This window comes from Drosophila miranda, chromosome 2, assembly GCF_003369915.1.
Source record: "Drosophila miranda strain MSH22 chromosome 2, D.miranda_PacBio2.1, whole genome shotgun sequence".
Taxonomy (NCBI): domain Eukaryota; kingdom Metazoa; phylum Arthropoda; class Insecta; order Diptera; family Drosophilidae; genus Drosophila; species Drosophila miranda.
Window position 1 is genome coordinate 14,877,149 of NC_046675.1, and position 18,896 is coordinate 14,896,044.

An 18,896-nucleotide genomic window follows, 5' to 3' on the forward strand; every position below is an offset into this window, starting at 1 on the left:
ATTTTGCTATTTTTGATTTAAAAAATTGTTTAATATTTACATAATTAAATTGTAGAAATTGCGAGGAAATTGGAAATCAGCTGCATAATGTTTATAGGCAATTAAAATCTTACAAAAAAGTCGTTATTTCATATATTACCTATCATTTTGAAAAACCTTATTAAATAAAAGTCCCCTCGAGAAAATCGCTACATGATAAATTATATTTGGTGGAGGCCTATAACATATGTACTTATATTTGTTGAGCGACTTTTGTTATTTTTTCATCTGTGAGTACTGTTTGCCTATGAATCTTAATTATTTGCTGGTTAAACATTCCGTTCCAAAAGTCAGTCAACAATTCGATAGACGTCTATTGCCAATTCCATCCACGCAAAAAATCCAACTGATAAAACAAACCAAAATTTCGCCAGGTCTAGATCTGTATAAATATGGCTGATGATAAGAGAACATAATATTGCGAATTCAGCAACTGAATAATCAAGTTAAATTACCAAAATGCAGGCTACAAAGTATCTTTTCCTGATTGCCGCCTTCTTGTACTGCCTAGGTGGCGCTCTGGCTGTGACCTGTGATGAGGATCCCACGGATACCGCCTGCATTGACTGCACCACCGATCCCGACAACGCAGAATGTGCCACCACGACAACGACAACGACAACGACCACAACAACGACAACCACCACACTGGCACCTGCGACGACGGCTGCCCCAACAGCCGCCCCACAAACCACCAAGAAAACGAGAAACGTGAAGAAAGTCACCATTAAGAATCTTACATACAAAGTCACTCGGAAAATCAAGGTCACCAATAAGTCTGGTTGAACGAAAATTCATCTGAAAAGATAGTCCTATACAGCCAAAATAAATAAAAAAACTAATTGAATATATCTTTTAATGTGTTTTTTTTAGCAACAATTTTAACAAATAATGTATTCCCGACATGCATCAGAATTCGATTTGAATTTGAAACAACTAGATCAAGGAAGTCGAAGGATAACACGTCAAGTTTTTTTGAGATAGAATTATATGCTAAAAATATTCGTATCGGTTGAGGCTCACGGTTGCCAAAATTGGTGATTGTCTTCTTGTTTGTTCGTTTTTGTTGAAAGTAGCGAATCTTTGCCTATGGTTGTATTCCACTAGACTTGAGTGTAACTAACTAGAATGGTGGTGAGATCAGATGGAGAACTTATAGAATTAGAAGGCGGTGTGAATGAGAGAATTATATGAATATATGAACCATAAATTACTAAAGATAATCGTTTTGTCGATTTTTTAATGAATTTGGGGATTTATTTTCTTCTTTTCATATGGTCAACGTTCTGAGGCTAACGTCATTGATTAAAAGATCTGAACTATTCGATGCAGGTAATATTTCAATTTAAAGGATACGAGTATCTTTCTGAAACTGAGCACAACTGAGTCTTCTTTTCTACGTGTTTGCAGATGGAGTACAAGAATATCAGTAGGATGTGATTGAAAATTTTTAATTTTTCCATATAAGATATTTTTTTCTGATAGAGGATACAAGTCTTAGAGTGTAATCTTTTGTGAATCAGAGCAGAATCCGACCATATTTTAAACCCAAGCTGCAGGGCTGAAATGGAAAATTAGTTTCATTCAAATAACCAGAAATTGAACACATATAAATTTTTCTGAATTATCCATTCAAGGCTTGTTTATTTGATTTATTCTATTACCTATAGGAGTATATTTGCCAATTAAACACAAGTTTTGGCTAATTAAACATCCCAAAGCTTGTGATTAACAATTGATCACCATCTATTGGCAAATACAAAACCAATAGAGTTTTTTCCAGCGTCAAGGACGCTCAAAAGACCGTATAAATACAGCGGCATCTAAGTTGAAAAGATATTGCAAAACAGCCAGTTTGATAAAGAAGTTAAACTACTACCAGAATGCAGCTAATAAAGTATCTTGTGCTGATTTTTGCCATTTTCTATTGCCTGACGGGAACCAAAGCCGTCACCTGTGATGATAGTCCCGATGATCCTAGCTGCGTTGATTGTGACGCCGATCCCGACAACGCAGAATGTCTCATCAAGACCACCACAACCACTGAGGTGGTAACCACAACAACCGCCGTGGCTCCGGCGACAACCACAAGGAGAGCACTGGGACTGAGTGCAAAGAAGCAGCTCATTGTTAACAAACTAAATTTAATACTTAACCGAAAAAGAAACTTCCTGAGATCACTGTCAGGCTGATCTAAGTTTCGTGGTCCTCCAATAAAGACTCAAAAACGAACAGAAAAGTTAGCATTAAAGCAAAGCAATTTATGACTTCAGTCTAATATCCCTTTTTTGAAATAAATAAAAGCTTTGGCTAATTCAAATGTGTTGCAAACTCTGGGATTTAAGCAAGAACTCGTTATCACATTAGTTGGACTAACTGTGGTACTGATCCCAACCAAGCATTGCACATGCGTGGGATTCTGGCTGCAGTCAATGCAGTCCGGATCCTCGGGCTCCACATCACACCTGATTGCGCAAACGGCATCCAGGAAATAGAATATGGCCAAAAATTGTACCATAAACTTCAGAGAAACCATATTGTTTGATGACTGGAGGAATACGACTGCGGAAAGTCACGGGCTAACCAAATATGAAAGTTTGTTCAGCTGTATTGCGTGAAAAATCTGCGTTTCAAATCGGAATCGGAATTAGAAGAAAGAGAATGTATTAATATTTTAATCAAACCTTACGAATCACAATTTCTCATGGATTCATGTGTATCAGAGGAGTATAGCAATCATTCATCATCTATGAGTGAGAATAACTATTTTCGTCCTAAACATACTATTTGGATCAATTATTTTTATATTCACCTCGAAATGTAAGTGAAAATAGATCCTTTTTAATATTATCACTCTCGGGCGATTTGTAGTGGCATAAATTATTAAATGTAAGTGGATCTGTCGAAAAGCTTCTTATTGATTTACATACTAATAGAAAGAATATAGTATCATATAGTAGCTCCCATGTGTACAATCGATCTGCAAGAGTATCAAAAAGCTTCTGGCCCGAAAGCTATCATTTCTTTCTCCTTCTCTCATTGCTCTTCGTTTGGGGCTTCGCTCTCTTCAATGTCCGAACGAAAGAGCAAATACATACATACATAAATGCAAACGAGCTCCAAAGCGCCAAACTTTTTTCCACCCGCTGGGGAGCAATGTTTTTCGTTGCTGCTCTGCTTTTATTTTTATGGCTCTGCGCTCTGCTCTCTGCACACATCGATCGAGGCAGAGCGAGCGAGCCACTATTTAATTTTCGTTTTGTCGTGGAACGGGTACGGAACGGTCCCAACCTCCCGATATACTTGTACCGTACAAAGCGCGGAAAAGTCGAGTAAAAGCGTTCGTGACTGAATTTTTGTATTTATTTACCGTTGCCTTAGGGGCTTCACTGTGTGCGTGTGTTCTCGTATTCGTGTATGCCCGTGTGTGTGTTTGTTTGTGTTTTGGTGCTCTTCTCCTTTGTTGGGGCCAAAAGAAAGCAATCAACATTTAGAGCCAAAACGGTGCCGCCTGACGGGAAAACAAACAATATTTTTGGCCAAAAAGAGCTCAACGCGGAATTAGTGATAATAGTGCGCCATCTAGCGGTCAGAGTGGGTAAGTAGGATAAAATCGGAATTCCATTGGGAATGGGCAACAAATCTGTCAAGGAAAACCAGCTCCGAAGGTACGAAACTTGTGATACCCTTGCAAAGCGATTGCGCCTATGATAGGCATAAGATTTAGTCCTCCAATTTTGAGAATTAAAAACAAAAACTTTGGAAGCACATAACACAACAGCTTCTTGAGTTTTTATTGGAATACCTTAAGGAACAAACTCACTTTTCGCACAAAGATCGATGCTTCCTAGAGGACTCTTGAAGATATAAATCTGTATGTGTGTATTTTTTGGCTCTGGCAAAAACATTCCACCAATCTTTTCAATTGGAACTATGCGTTATAGGGCTCTGATTTTTATAACCTTCCTCCCTCAAAAGCCTTATACTCTTCAGGGTAAAAAAAAAAAAAATAACCGCCATCCTTTTGACAGGCGGCGACGACATAAAATGTCAAACTGTCGATCAACATCAAGGCGAAAATATGCAAGATGCGTGTCTCAAATGCTAAGAGGGTCGACTGCTGCGCACACGAGCTCACACACACAGATGCACAAATGGCTGCCATTTATGCAATCCCCCAAGCTCCTGTCCCTCTTCCCGCCAGTGCCTTCCCTTTTGCCGCGCTTAATCTCAACGATGATCTCTGAGTTTTGCATGCCTTCCCGTTCCCATTCCGTGCCTGCCTGCTGATCTCTTTTGGAATGCGTTTAATTCGAATTTGAATTTCATCGTTTTATTCTACTCTTCTTCCCCTTTGCGTTTCTTCTGTTTTGCTCCTCTCTGATTCGCTTGTTTTTACAACGCAAAACACTTGTTAAACGCGAATTCGCACTCTCCCTCTCTCTCTCTCTCTCTCTCTGTCTCTCTGTCTTTATCTGTTTGTGTTTTGTGGGGAAGAAATCAAAGTTAAAGCAAACACTTAATTAATATTCCACACACTCCCCCAGAAACTCACATGGAATACCACGAACAATGTGCTTTTTGTTGCTCCGATCTATCCGTAATTGTTGTTGCACAGATTTCATTTCATTTTCCATTTGTCATTTTGTGTTTTGGTATCGATCGCGAGTGTTATTGGCTTTTGGCGCTGGGCACGGGCCAGGATCATATTGGATGTTTATAGAAGTGCCTCTGCCTCCAGACTGGAATCCTCGTAGTCCATCATCTCACGTTGTAAGATTTGGTTCGTGAATAATTCTAAACTATTTTTAGATGGAATTTATGCAAAAACGAAAAGAATTTTTACGGTTTATATGTGACTGGAAATTTAAAAACACTCGTATGTGGATTTATTGAAGTCGTGTGTCTATAGGGGTTTTATTTGCTGAAAGTGTTGAAAGATTGCTTTGGAGGAGGGAATTAGGAGGAAGGAATGCCAGGGAATGCTTGTCTATCCTTCTATCAATTGATACAACTCAAAATCAATCTATCATTGAATCTATTGAAGAGTATACATACGTCCAATCCAATCAATCTTTCTGTCACACAATTTAACCAAAAACCCAATAAAAGATTGGTGCTTTCTTCAACATTCTTTATCCCCAAATTCCTGTCTTCCTCTTCACCATTTGCTGGGGGATCGAAACCGAGAAAATTCCATTAATTTGCCAATTCACAAAAACCTGATGAACACATGCCAAGACCCACCATCAGCCTCATCACAGACAGATGTTTCATGTGTTGCAGAAGTGCAGACAAAGTGAAAATAGTGGGGCCTTCCCGAAAGAAATTCCACCCGAATGCAAATGCAAATGAAGATGCAACAGGTTGCTCGTGATGGGGCGACGACAGACATCTGACAAACGACAAACAATTGAACTCAATTTTAATTGTTGGCCATATTCATTGTTGAAATATTGTTGTAGTTGTGGTTATGGTTGTAGGGCCTATAAAATTCATCAATTTAACGATCTCATCGAGGTCTTTATGCGCTTGTCAAACAACTTTGTGTTTATGCACGAGTACTCGGGCTGTAAGCAACCGAAAACCGAAGCTCGTAAAACGTGCGTGGCAGTGGCAGGCACAGGCAGCGCCACTGTGTCGCTGCTTTTGATGGTGGTTCGTTGGTGGTGCACCCACATAGTACAATACTTTTTGGCACAAGTTCGTTCGCTTGGCTGATCGCGATAAGCGGAAAACCGAATAAAATGAAAGACTTGACACAAATGTCAAAAAAGAAGACGGGGCAGCGCATCGAACATTGCGAACACGAGAAATGTCAGAGTGAAATCCATCAGAAATGCAGACAGCAGGCAAGATTCCTGAGAAATATGTGCGAGGATACAGTGCGTATCGGAAACATAAAACAGTGGTGAGGGTTTAAGCTAAGAGGGTAGATATTTTCTGTTAATTCAATGTAAGTCAGTAATCGATTAAACATCGAAGCACATCGAAAATCACCAAAAACAATTACTAATCGAGGACTTTTGTTACAGAACCGATTAAATAATCGAAAAACTTTGAATATCTCTGTATTTGGAAAATGGTTACTCTTCCTTGCAAGAACTTTCAGCCCTGAAACGTACTGTATGTTGCCATAGCTGGCATGATTAATCAAATTTTATGCGAAATCGGTGGTTTAAACCATCCACAAATGAAAACGACAGCACATTTTTTAAAATTTCTTGTTAAAAAATGCAGTGGACGGTTGTGTGGGTGGAATGAAAATGTTTTCGTGGCACAACATTGCGTATGCGTGTTGTGCCAAAAGCTTTTTCATATCTGCCTCCCTCTCTCTCTCTATGCATCAGCTGTTTGTTGTGCTACACTTTCCCCACAGCTGCTCTCCCCATTTTCCAACGTGCTCCATTTTTCCTAAATAGATATTTGATAAGAGTACAAAATTCATATGAAGAATTTTATTTTTTGTATAAATAAATTAGCATCAGAGCTGCACGCTTTCTCTTCTTCTTTACTGTGGCTCTCTTTGCTTTCTAGTTTTGCTCTTCGAAATGTTTTCTCTTATGTCTCGCATGTCTCTTTTCCTATGAATATTGTTCTGTTTTGTTCATCCAGCAAATTATTTTAATTGTTTACAAACGATCTTTTTGTTGTTGCGCAAATAAATTGGCTCCCACTCTCCCGCTCTGACGTATTTCGTGTCGATTGTGAATATTTATTATAAATGTTATTGGCATTGGTCGGCGAGAGCGACCCGCGCGTCGCTTTTGAATAACTTAATTTTTTCGTTTCTTTATTGGCCGTTTGACAAATTCGAAAAGCCAAAACGCTGCCGAAGAACGCCTCAATTGATTTATTCGATTTTATTCCGTCTCGTGCGGCGCTCAATTGCAAAACTCTGGGGGTATACGCGGAATAAACGATCTTGTAAATTGCTCTCGCATATCGTCAATCTTTTGAATCGCCTATTGTCGGACTTTTCCCCATTTCGCCTCCCTCGCCACTCGCCGGTTTCTTCCTTTGTGTAAGTGCAATTTTACGTGCCGAAATTCTGAAAATATAAAATTGTGATGAATCCATCGAAAATATGTCATAAATCTGTGCATTTAAGGAGGGGGACCACCCATTGGTCAAGCGAATGGGTAGCGTCTGGGATATAAACCACCCAGCTAGCAAAAGTACATCTACTCTTACAATTTCAAGGGAATGCTATTGTATTCTGAGGTGTTCTAGGGGGACTCTGAGCCATGAAAAGGGTGGTTTGGGAGTAAACGAGTAATTTTTCTAAACTATTTCAAAAGCTTAAGAAAGTTGAAGGACCGACACCGAGACGGTTTATAGTAACAACATATCAATATGCTCAGTGATTAATACTCGATCCATAAAATTGATTTGGGAGGAATAATTGAAGGACTAACTAATGAAATTTTATGGAAAGTTGACAAAAGATCAACCTGCTGTCCGATAGATTCTTAGCCAAAAACAAGCCTGGCATTACCCTGAATTAATACTTACATACAATCCACAGTAATCAAACGCTGAATTCAAGATCTTCTTTCAAAGAGTATCCAGCCCGATCGAAAATTAAGACTTATTCTCATCATGTATTTATAGATCAAATGAACTATTTATAGATACTTGCAGAATTAATTGGCTAGCCAAAAGTACTTAAACGATTTGTTTATATCAGAATCAAGTGAAATTGATTAACCACTAAATACGCACAATAGATATTTCAGGTGAATTCGCAGACAGGTGCCAGAGACAGAGGGAATACGAGTGAACGAACGAGTGGCAGAACATTTGGAAGGCAGGGTAATCCCCATGACAGCTGCCCCCATACCATGCCCCGAGCTCCGTGCTCCATGCTCCATGCTCCATGCTCCACTTGATCTTGTGTGTGTGCTTTTTGGGGCTGGATGCTGATGGATGTCGCCAGGGGCACATTAATCCCGCTTCCATGCTTCATGCACGGACTGTTGTCGATGTTGTTGCTACTGCTGCTACTGCTGCTGTCGCTACTGGTGCCCGGGCAACGTCGCATTTACCTAAATTGGAATATCCGGTAAAACGTAATGAAAATCGTAGCAATCAAGCCAAAAACACACACAGAAACACAAGGAAAGGAGAGCAAAAGAGAGGGGAATAGAGTACGTACACGCTCACATTGATATGCAAATGAATGTCACCATCTTAAATGAAATAATCGTCTTAAACGAAGGCAGAACAGCAGCTGTCCCCAAACCCCATACCCCCTACCCAGTCCCAGTCCCAATTCCAATTCCAATCCCAAGCCCAAACCCCTGCCCCAATCGTTCAGATTCGTACGGTTTAATTGCTTTTCATCTCTCTTAGTTCCCATCTTTTATGACTTATTTACTATAATCATTTCATTCTTTAATGGCATATAAAAAACCAAGCGTCTCTAATATATTCCACAGAATTCTCAAATAATTTTCAATGTCATCTTCCGCACGAGTTATTCCCGCTTTTCGCCACTAAATTTAGATATTTCTGGGTAAACATTTAAAATGTGGAAAAACAAAGAGTACTGCAAGTATTTTTGTGGCTCGATAAATACTTTCCAGTATTCGAATTGGGTTACATTGTTGTAAACAATAAAATTTTTGGTTAAAAATAGTAAAAACAGCTTTTGGGTAAAAGTTTTGTATTTACTTTTGCGCCAGGAATGAGAGAAGATCACAAGAGATTTTAATAGTTTAATTTTAAATATTTGTAGATGTTTACAGGTGGTAAACTGGAGTTACTTTGAGTACTGGGCTTTTGAATACGAAATTTGTAGATCCAAAATCATTCAAAAAGAGTTCCCTAAAGTTATAGATATATGTTGTCTTTGGGCTGTTTCATAAGTCATAGATCATAAGATCTAAGCACAAATATTTGCTCAAGACCGAAATATTCAAACTATGCAAAAACAGTCCGATTCTTTGCTCCAAAAATCATAATATGATGCATAATAAACAGAACAGACAGTTCTGATGAGCTTAGCAGGAAATACCATTGCCATAACATCCATTCCTTGAACAGAGGAAACCCAAATTCTCAGCACCAAACTTCATAACACCATAAACTTCTAGATACAACACAGAAGTCTTGAATTTATTCAGTATGTTGAAACGAATAAATCAACTCGTATGCCTTAGATCTATGTTTATGAAATCAAAATGCGAACCAATATAAAAATCAATCGAAACAACGAAACAAATTCTTTAAATCAAAACTTTTCCAAGGTTTCGACACAAATTCAATTTGAGAATACTTGTACGAGAGAATTTGTAAGTATATATATATAGTACATAGGGACGGCCCCAATCCAATCCTATCCCCCCCAAGCGAAGTCCGAGCAGAATGGTCAAGTGTTGATGTATCGATGCCAGCGATTGCGAAGTTCATTGGAGAACTGTTCGTTCGCACCAAATCAGAATTGAAATCAATATGCATCGTGAATATGAATAGACTTATAAATGAGAAGTATGCCAATAAAAATATTTGTGGCATTTCAGACTCCCCAACTAGGGTTCGCCCCGTACACACATACTTTTTGCGGTCGGTCGTATATATTTTATGGGCCCTGTACTTAATAATTTGTGGCACTAATTGCGGTCTGTGGTCGGCGGTCACTGCGATGGTTGTCAAAATTTAAACTCGTCTGAGAGGAAGTTGTAAAGTAGATAAAACAAAAGCTAAAAACTAAACAAACTTTCGAGTGCATCTCCAAAATAATTATTCATAATGACGCATGGGGCTTGGGGCTTGGGGCTTGGGGTGGGATGTTAGGCTGCACGTTGCTGCATTTCCGGGCGTGATTTTGTTTTTGGGGGGAAAACTTGTTGCTTCCGCTGGAAATTTTCATAAATTTCCCACTCAAACCGTTAGGCCCGTAATGCCTTCGATGAAACCTTTGGCTGTCCACTTAATACTTTAGTTTTAATTCCCCTCTTCCCGCCCATATTTATCGTCACCGTGCACTGTGCTGCTTGGCCATGCGCATAATTAATTGAAAAACTTTGTTTAATATTAATTGTTATGCTTCCCTATCTATTTTCCATGTTTCGCAGGTCTCTTTCCCATATATGCGACCAAAACTTTGACTGTTCGTATCCGCCGGAAGCGCCTTAACTGGCCAGAACAAGTGCATAGCCCCCCAGCAGGTGGAAGGAGACTCCCCAACTTGAAGGAAGCGACTGCTGTATGCTAGAGAAACTTCAGTTGTCACAGAGACACACTATAGACGGTCGTCCATCAAAGTTTATACACGAAATTATCATAGGAACCAAAGAAGATGTCTGTGGGTGAGTACGCAAACTGGGAAATGATTGGAAGAAACTGTTCTTTATGGGATAAAGTTTTAAAGGCTTCCGGTTCAGTTGATAAATATTCAGAAATATTGGTTATGAATAGATAACATTGATAGCTCGATATCAGAGAACCATCTGAAGATGGTAAAAGGAGCTCTTTTCAAGGATTGACTCCCTAATTAACAACTCTTTGTAGTTGTCCACACTCCAAAACCGCCAATCCTTGTACCAACATACATAGTATTGTATATCTCTTGAGATTCTCCAGCAAACTCTGTTGCATGGCCAGTACATGGCATAAACATGACAAGCTCGTTCACGCCCCGAGGCTCACTTGACACCAAATCGAACAGAGGTACAACGGGTACGTACATATTGTGTATCCTCCTCCATGGCATTCCTAATGATCATGATCAGCCCATGACAACTACTGTGAAAGTGGACTGAATGCGGTATGAGATACACGAGTACACACACTGCATTGGCAATTTCCCAGAACGCCAACGCATTTATCTTACGAACTCGAACGATTAGTCGTCCGGGGGCCGAGGCGAACTGGAGCAATCCACTTAAGATTGTCTCCGAATCGAAGGGAGGACCGGGGCGGGGCCAAGAACGTGTAGATCGGGGGTTAGGCTCTAGTTAGAGGCCCACCTAAAAACGGCAAAGTGCGATATTTTCCCAGGGAAAGACTTCTCCGTACATACACGTAAGTGTATCTATTAGATATTTTCCACGACTCGCTGCCACTCACAGAGACAGGGAGCAGGGGAAGACCAGGTCATCCATCAATTTGTGTTTGGAGCAATCATAATAGAGATAATACTCGTGAATACTGCGAGTACAAATAATAAATAACAAATCAAATGTTTGGGCACCCCATTCAGAGCAGCCTCTAATTAGTCAGATTTGTGGCATGTATCTGCATCTGTATCTCTGCACTGCAGCTTTTTCTCCTTGGTTTTTTGTTATTTTTATTTATGTCCGCTCACTAGAACAAATAATCGGGCAGCTGATATGGGAAATGGCGCAATTAAAATACAAAAACTCGAAAGTCCCAGTCTCTGGAGCGACGGACGCGGGAGAGGCTCTCCGAAGAGGAAGGGGGACTGATGGTAGAGTGGTGGCAATCCCTCCCTGGTCGTGGTCCATTGCCCGCATCTACAAAACATTCTTATAAATAGTTTTTTTCGCCGCTGTCTATGTAAATCATTCATTAAATCTGCATTGAATTTCGTTCATTCATTCATTCATTCATTCATTCGTTCGTTTGCGCTTTTTAATTGCACTCATTGCACGAGTCGAGTGCTCCCTATGTTTATATTCGCTTGGGAGTTATGATTATGGCCATTCATTCAGTTCCTGATTCATTCATTCACAAAACTTGTAGTTAGGCTTTGTGATGGATATATTCATGATTTCATGAGAATTATTGAAAGAGTGACAGAGAGAATAAATCATTCGCAATATACTATCATCTGAAAGGAGGATAAACTGAAAAGGAAAACCAGGAAGTAACTAAAGTCGAAGCTCGAAAGAAGATGTTGGAGAGGATATTAGTGCTATATAAAATCTACTATCGTTCTATTTCTCCATTATTTCTCTTATCTTTCCCTAAAACCACCCATTCCATTATACTCTTACATATAATTTCTAGGCGCAATTAATCAAAAATTCGTATACGTACAATGCGTACTGCATTTTTTCAATAATTCTGAGTCACTTTAACGTCATCGAATTGATGATCAATACGTTTTTCCATTGTAAAGCTGGAGGCACACCTAAAATAATAATTAAATACTCACTGTCAATATTTACGCAAATTAATTTTCACTTGTTGGGGCTTCAGGAATTGCCTTTTGTTTCGCCAACATTCCATGCCTCCCGTCCTCGCCTGGCAGTCGGCTGAAGATAAAGAAATCTATTAAGGCTGCCGTCAGACATCAAGGAAAAGTGGACCAGAGACCCCAATTCAATTGGTTGTCGGTCCACGGAGTCTTCTCTCATCGCCAGTCGCCACTGTCGTCACAGACATATGGGCATTGGGCCACTGTTTACGCAAATTCTCATGTCATCTGCTTAATTGTGAATATCTCTGGTGAATCGTTGATTATTTCATATCTCAATTTCTTTTACGAATCATTTGTGAGGGTCCTCCTTCCAGACAATTCTTTCCTTTGACTTGCTAAAAATACCACAAAAGACATTAGATGTCGCCAGACATCCATCTGCTACAAATGATTCTTCATAATTGAATTACATGGCCAGCGACAAGAGCGTAAAAATTGTAATTACACACCTCATAATCATACCAAAACAGAACCGCTGAGTGGGAGTGGGAGTGGGAGGTGGAGTTGGAGTTGGAGGAGGTATACAAATAGGAATTGTGAAGCTGTCTAGGGTCGCACTAGACACCGAGTCCTCGAAAGAATGTTGATCAACATTTCGTTAAGGGAAATCCAACGATGCGTGTCGAGAGACTTTCCATCTAAGTGGATAGAGTGGAAAGTGTGTGGGTTGGGATGGACTGAATGGTGGCCCCAGATCTGCAGCATTTTCCTAATTCCAAAGTCAAGCAAGTGGGAACAATGAAAATTTATGTCGACAGCTACATATGAGGAAATGCTCGCAGAATTTTGAGTAGGAGATGGTAGACCATTAGCCCGGGTTCAAGAAGGGGAAAATATATATTTCTTGAGGTTTTCTGAGGATCAACTGAACTTTAGGGATAGTTTTTGATTAATACTTTGGTAAAAATTTGTAAAGATTTATAAAGAATTGCGTACTGAGAGATCCTGGAAGGAACGCAGCCCTCCCCCAGCCCAACCGACCGAGGGGCGCTGCCGCATAACTCGCAACGCGTATTACCAAACATAAGACACTATACGGTTCATGCAAGGAATAATTCGATCTACTAAATGGAAGGGACAACTCTATATAGTTTATACTGGATCTTATAAGAATCGTAAAGTTTATGCGGCTCAACAAATCAGGGCTATCTACGTCCCCGTTGATCAAGTTGTGCATAAAAATCACACCAAGCGTTTTCCTACGATTAAATAAAGATGGTATGTTTATTAAAAGCAATCACTGGCATACCAGTTAAGTCCCCGCACAAATTTTTAAACGATCTTTAAAAAGTGATAATGAAATATTAGAAAACTTACCTAAACATTCACCGTGCAAATATCTAAAACTCTACCCAAAAAAGTCAATCAATGTATTCCATGATGTCCAGAACAGTCTGTGCGCCTTTGAAACATCATCAACTGTGTGTCGTATGCCGTACTCCCCTCCGAAGATCTCGTATTACAAGTGCAGTCACAGCGAAATAAATCAAAATTTGGGATTGAGTTCGTGTGTGCCGCAAGATAGATGCTTGTACAAAAAAAAACCGAAAGAAACGAGCCTAAGTGCAAAGCGTTACAAGATCAACAGCATCATTATAAACGTCAGCGGAGCTAGAAAATGGGGAAAATGTGGAAAATGGAACTGCGACGGGGGGATCGAGAGTAGGAGATTGAGAGTGAAGCTGGGATGGCGATAGCGATGGTGTAATTAATGCACCACTGATCCTCCAGGGTATGCCAATTGACATTTAACATCAACCTGTGGTCGGGCTTCAACTTCAATGCAACCACAATGGATCCATCCCTAAAGTTATCTCATCTGAAAGACTGGGGGATGGGATGGCTCCGAGCAACTGCGCAGAAAGATTTCCTAGTACATGCTTCCTTCTAGGGAAGATTCCGTGGTAAAAAAAAGACACGCGCTCCACAGGGGAGCAGGGGATGGCAGGCTGATGGAAACAGGGACATGGATATGGATGATATGTATATAGTATATGGGCATGGCACGGGGGATTGTAATGGAGTTTACAGCAGTTCTTTTTTGAGTTTTTTCTTCGTTTTTCACGGAAGAGAACCTTGTCTTGTGCTCAGTTTGCGAGTTGTGCGAGTTTCCATTAAGAAAATAATTAAACATTTGTTTTGTTGCTCGGAGCCCAAAGAGCTGCCCGTGCAGGGGGAGTGACGAACGGACGGACGGAGGAATTGAAATCTGTTGAACAGATGTCTGGGCGGCTGCCGTGGCGGCTCTTGCCTGTGGATTTATGAACTTGCAGCGACGTTTATGCATTTCCAAACACCTTTTCGGTATAGCAGTTCTTATAAATAACATTTAGTATTGGCAACAATGGGCTAACATAGGTATCCCCTCCCCCGGCCCAGTATATTCCATAGATGTCAACCACAAAACAGCGACAAATACAACACTCAATAGCCATAAAACCAAAGATCATAAAAGTGTTTATTTGATTTCTGATTGCATCTCCGACACCTTTTTCCAGTAGCCCTTCATTCGCCCACACTCTCATCAAATGTATCTCCCAGGTAGAGAGATACATATTCTCACCTCACACCACCACACTTTCCTTGACTGTCCGCTGCTTTCACTTCCTCAACACATCCCTTTCTTATGTGTCTTTCTTTTGGTAAAATCTCCCTGTTCTTCCCTTGTTGTTTGGCATTTCCGTTGTGGATTTTTCTCGAGTGGCGGCGGAACATTAACATGGAGCACACGTGCCGTGCCGCGATCGGGCGGACTATCGAATTTTGGTTTTGGTTTTGGAATTTTTAATTACAAATCCTAGGTCGCATCCTCCTTTTGGCAAGTTTTCTTTTTCCCAATTTGTCGAGTGGTCCCTTTCGGGTTGCCGTCTCATTTTTCAGGGCACTTTACTTCCGCTGCTGTTCCGATGTCTCGTCTCTTAGATCTGAATCCGAAGGCGGAACTCTTCACAACTATTTTATGGACTTTTGTTTTTCTTTCGGGACACTAAAATAACATAACACTTTTAGATCAGCATTTTATGGGTTTTTAAGCCCGAAGATATGTACGAGAGCCCTTTTTATGATCGATTATAAATATAACTCAGGGAAAACTGAGACAAACGACAAATTAATGATGTTTTGAAACAACATATGTGTAGGAAATGAATCTCAATTCTACTTGAAGCCTTGGTTTAGCTTCCTCCCAGCATTTGTTCTGCCATAAACGCATTATTGATTCCGTAAAAATATTATTTAAATTTTTAAATTTTTTCCAAGGAACCACTCGTGTGCACCTGCCACAATCGAGGATGAATAATTTTAATAATAATAACAATAAGAATCATGGGGGTCCCCCTGATTGTTCAACGTCGCGCCATGTTGCCAAACTTCCGGGCAGACATGCACCGCATTCCCCTCGTCTTTTGTGCCCCGTGTGCCTGCGTTCCGTGCCCCTTCTTTGGGGTTAAATCATAAAAACTGGAAAATAATAAACAAAACATTTCAATTGAACGTGAAGGAAAACTCGTAGTGCACATAAAATGACTCAAAAATGCTATTCCATCGGGGGGAAAATAGATGCTGAGGCGGGTGGTATGAATGCTCGCATGACTATCTCGGAATTCGTATGAAAAAAGGCTGAGTAAATAGGAGCATGCTACGAGAGAAATATTTAGATTCAAAAAAAAAAATAAGCAAGAGTGGAATGCGATCTTTGAGGGCCGAAGAATTGGATACTCTTGCAGGTCTATCGGTTATTTTTCAGCTACTGGGCATATATAAAAACTAATTTAATTTATTTTAAACTAAAGCACGATTAAGCCTTTGATGCAGATCAAACATATAATAATAGTATATGAAGTACTTTTTTATAATCCGATTCCATCTCTGGGTTGTAAACACTTCTTCAAAATCGTAATACCCCTTTGGAAGCGTATAAAAACATTGCAAGCATTATTCCTGCAGTATTCCCCTGTCGTGGCGAATGTTGCAAGCCCTGCATGAACATTTGAGCTACGCAATATATGTTTGGGAGTGGCACTGAGGAAGGTCTTGTCAGGCCGATGGCAACACGATTTACGACAACAATGTAACAAATCAAAAATTCACAAGTACGCACTTTTCCCCTCACCCCTTTCCCTTTGCCACCACCTCTTTTGGCCTGCTTCCTGTTTGGCAAAAGACTTTCCTTAGACGGGCTTTCCCATTTGATCAAAACTATTATATGTTCGTTTATTTGTTTAGGCCATTTAAAGCCATCGATCCCATTGGTTTTATGGCTTAATAATGACTTGTTGAAGATTGTCTTGATTTCGAAAGAACTTCCAGGGAAGTTGGCCATTATAAAACAATTTCGTTGATGTAGATCGACCGGCGTTTTTTAGATTTGTAAAAAATAATTTGAAGGATATATGGCCAATTCTAAATATGAGGATATGATCTTCTCATCCAATCCTACAACTTAATATTTGTCTCTAAGTATTTCAAAAGTTTTTATTTTTTCGCACAGTGTAATAGAGAAAATCTTTTCAATCATAATCGGAAATTATTCTTGCTTATTCTTGCTATTTAATCATTTTCGCTGTATGTATTGAGCAATAAAAAATCGAAATTCCTTGCATTTCGGACATTTTCTGGGTTTATTTATTTGTTTATGAAATATTTCATCAATTTCTTACTCAAAGTATTTCCATTGATAAATCATTTTAGGAAATTAACACGAAATTTGTTCTTGAGTTAAATTTGTATACACAATTTGTGATTGAAACCAATCGGAATATTCTTGTCGAGGCAAACCTGAGATATTTGATGACCCTACCCCAACTATTTGAATTTGTTCCTCTACCAATCATCGGCTAAGACATACAGTTTTCCACAACTTAACAAAAGTACGCCAAAACTGACCCCAGAGAACAACAGTCCCAAAGAGATCTGAACGTATCGAATGGTAGGAAGAGTAATTAACCTGTCAGCGCCATAGAACAATCAGCGAGAGTGCAACAAATGGCGTTCGAAAGGAAACCAGAAGAGACCAGAACAAGGCTGCTCCACTTTGAGCTCTAACTAGACAAAGGAGAGGTTACAGCTAGTACAAGCGACTACAGATTTACGACTCGTCTAGAGAGAGCCCACTTCCCCGAGTGCCCCCCGAGTGTAGTCCCGTCCCAGAAGAGTGCCTGCCACGTGAAGCGTGCTGGCGAAGACAACTATTTGACATTTATGTGCAGGCAAATGCATTTCCACAAGTACAACAATCGACTGCAAGTACCCGAGAGCGAGATGCGGTTCAAGATCATTTGCATCCACCAGACACACACACACACATACACACACAGCTAGTCGTAGTACGGGTAAAACAGATACAGTGTCACTTGCTCCCATCGAATGGAGTGGCACTCAAACAGCATACCTCCTCCCGCCTTTATAGACTACGAAATGTGCAATTTCTTTAGACTTTTTACGAGTTTTCCACGGGTCCCAATGTGCAGTGCATCTGTCTGTTGTTGTTCGGGGTTTGTTGGCCCAGTCTCAGTCGCTGTGCAGAGGCCCAGAGTCCACTTAGGAATTCCATAGAGAGACCACATGGAGTCGGCTCAAATTTTGCCACTTCAGTTTTCCTTTGGACAAAAGTGAAAATGTGCTCGTTCCCTTAGCACAATTGCTGCACTCTTTAATGTGCATACGAGTATATGTACCTCCTCGTCATATGGGTGTTCGTGTTGGCCTTTGATGCTCTCACTCCCGAGTTACAGTTCCTGTATTTCCCCTTAATGTGCCGGGAATATGTCGCCTTTTATTATGGTCTTCTATTTTCGGCACTCCATGGTCGATGGTCTATGGGTCTCGGGGCTCATCAATGATGGCAATTTCCATGTGTATGGAGCCGGAGACTGCTGGAAATGTTGCAAAATAGTCATGGAAGAAATGGAGAAAACTTAACCATATTCCGTATTCATCTTCCATTTCAAACTTAAATTTAATTTCATTCGATTTCTATAACTCGCTTCTTTCTCATAAAAAGAATACGAATATGGTTCTCACACTGCTTCCTCCAAATATTCTATTCTCATGGTCTTGAGAATCTTCCAAAAAAAAACGAACCAAAACAATCTCATAAATGTTTCCTTCAACAAATGACAGAAGACATCATCGTCGAATCATGAAACCGAGAGACGAGAACCCAACCACAGACAACACGCGGCAAAGAAATTCAAACTTTGACACTGATAAGACGTGGGGAATACTAAACGGGGAGTGGAGTTCGTTGGGACTTCTATTTCTGATTCCTTACCTATCGGAACTCATCAAAAATTCACGACGGTACGTGGGGCATGCATGGGACGGTATGGGGAATCATGAAAACATACGAAGACGAAGACGAGGGCGATGATAATTTGATCATGCGAAAAACGCACGCAAACGAAAAACATGCGCAGGTACAACAACAATGCCTCTCAGGAAAAGTGAGTTTCCCTACGCCATAGAGTTTTGTTTTTCCCTTCTCTATGGAGTTTTCCCCTGCGAAGAGACGGAGGCAGAGCGAGCCCTGTGGCAGAGGACAGGGATCGACGTTTTGAGTGGGTGCAAGGCGCAATGTGGCAACCATATTTAAACACTGATCTCGTATGTGTGTGTGTGTGTGTATATATTTATGTGTGTAAGTGTGCGAGCGAGAGGGCTGTTTTGTTTTTATGCTGCTGCTGCTGCT

General features: G+C 40.2%; 2 protein-coding genes and 1 long non-coding RNA gene across 4 annotated transcripts in view; 2 read left to right on the forward strand and 1 right to left on the reverse strand.

The window, feature by feature from the left end:
• Positions 1–450: 450 nt before the first annotated feature.
• LOC108154572 (salivary glue protein Sgs-3-like) lies at positions 451–890 on the forward strand. The gene has a single exon (XM_017284872.2). The coding sequence runs from the start codon at positions 499–501 to the stop codon at positions 823–825; it is 327 nt and encodes a 108-aa protein (XP_017140361.1). The 5' UTR covers positions 451–498; the 3' UTR covers positions 826–890.
• Positions 891–2,279: 1,389 nt separating this feature from the next.
• Positions 2,280–2,998, reverse strand: LOC117187065. Of its 2 annotated transcripts, none has more exons than XR_004471852.1 (3): positions 2,852–2,998; positions 2,729–2,786; positions 2,280–2,662 (listed from the first exon to the last, which is right to left on the reverse strand). It is a non-coding gene; the product is annotated as an uncharacterized LOC117187065 (long non-coding RNA). The 2 variants fall into 2 exon arrangements; XR_004471853.1 differs by having other exon boundaries at positions 2,724–2,786.
• Positions 2,999–3,327: 329 nt separating this feature from the next.
• Positions 3,328–18,896, forward strand: part of LOC108156302 (phosphoinositide 3-kinase adapter protein 1) — a 33,376-nt gene continuing 17,807 nt past the window's right edge. Inside the window, exons 1-2 of the mRNA XM_017287688.2 lie at positions 3,328–3,637; positions 10,119–10,352. Of these exons, the coding sequence (XP_017143177.1) occupies positions 10,343–10,352 (10 nt within the window). The 5' untranslated portion in view covers positions 3,328–3,637; positions 10,119–10,342. The remainder of the gene's footprint in view (positions 3,638–10,118; positions 10,353–18,896) is intronic.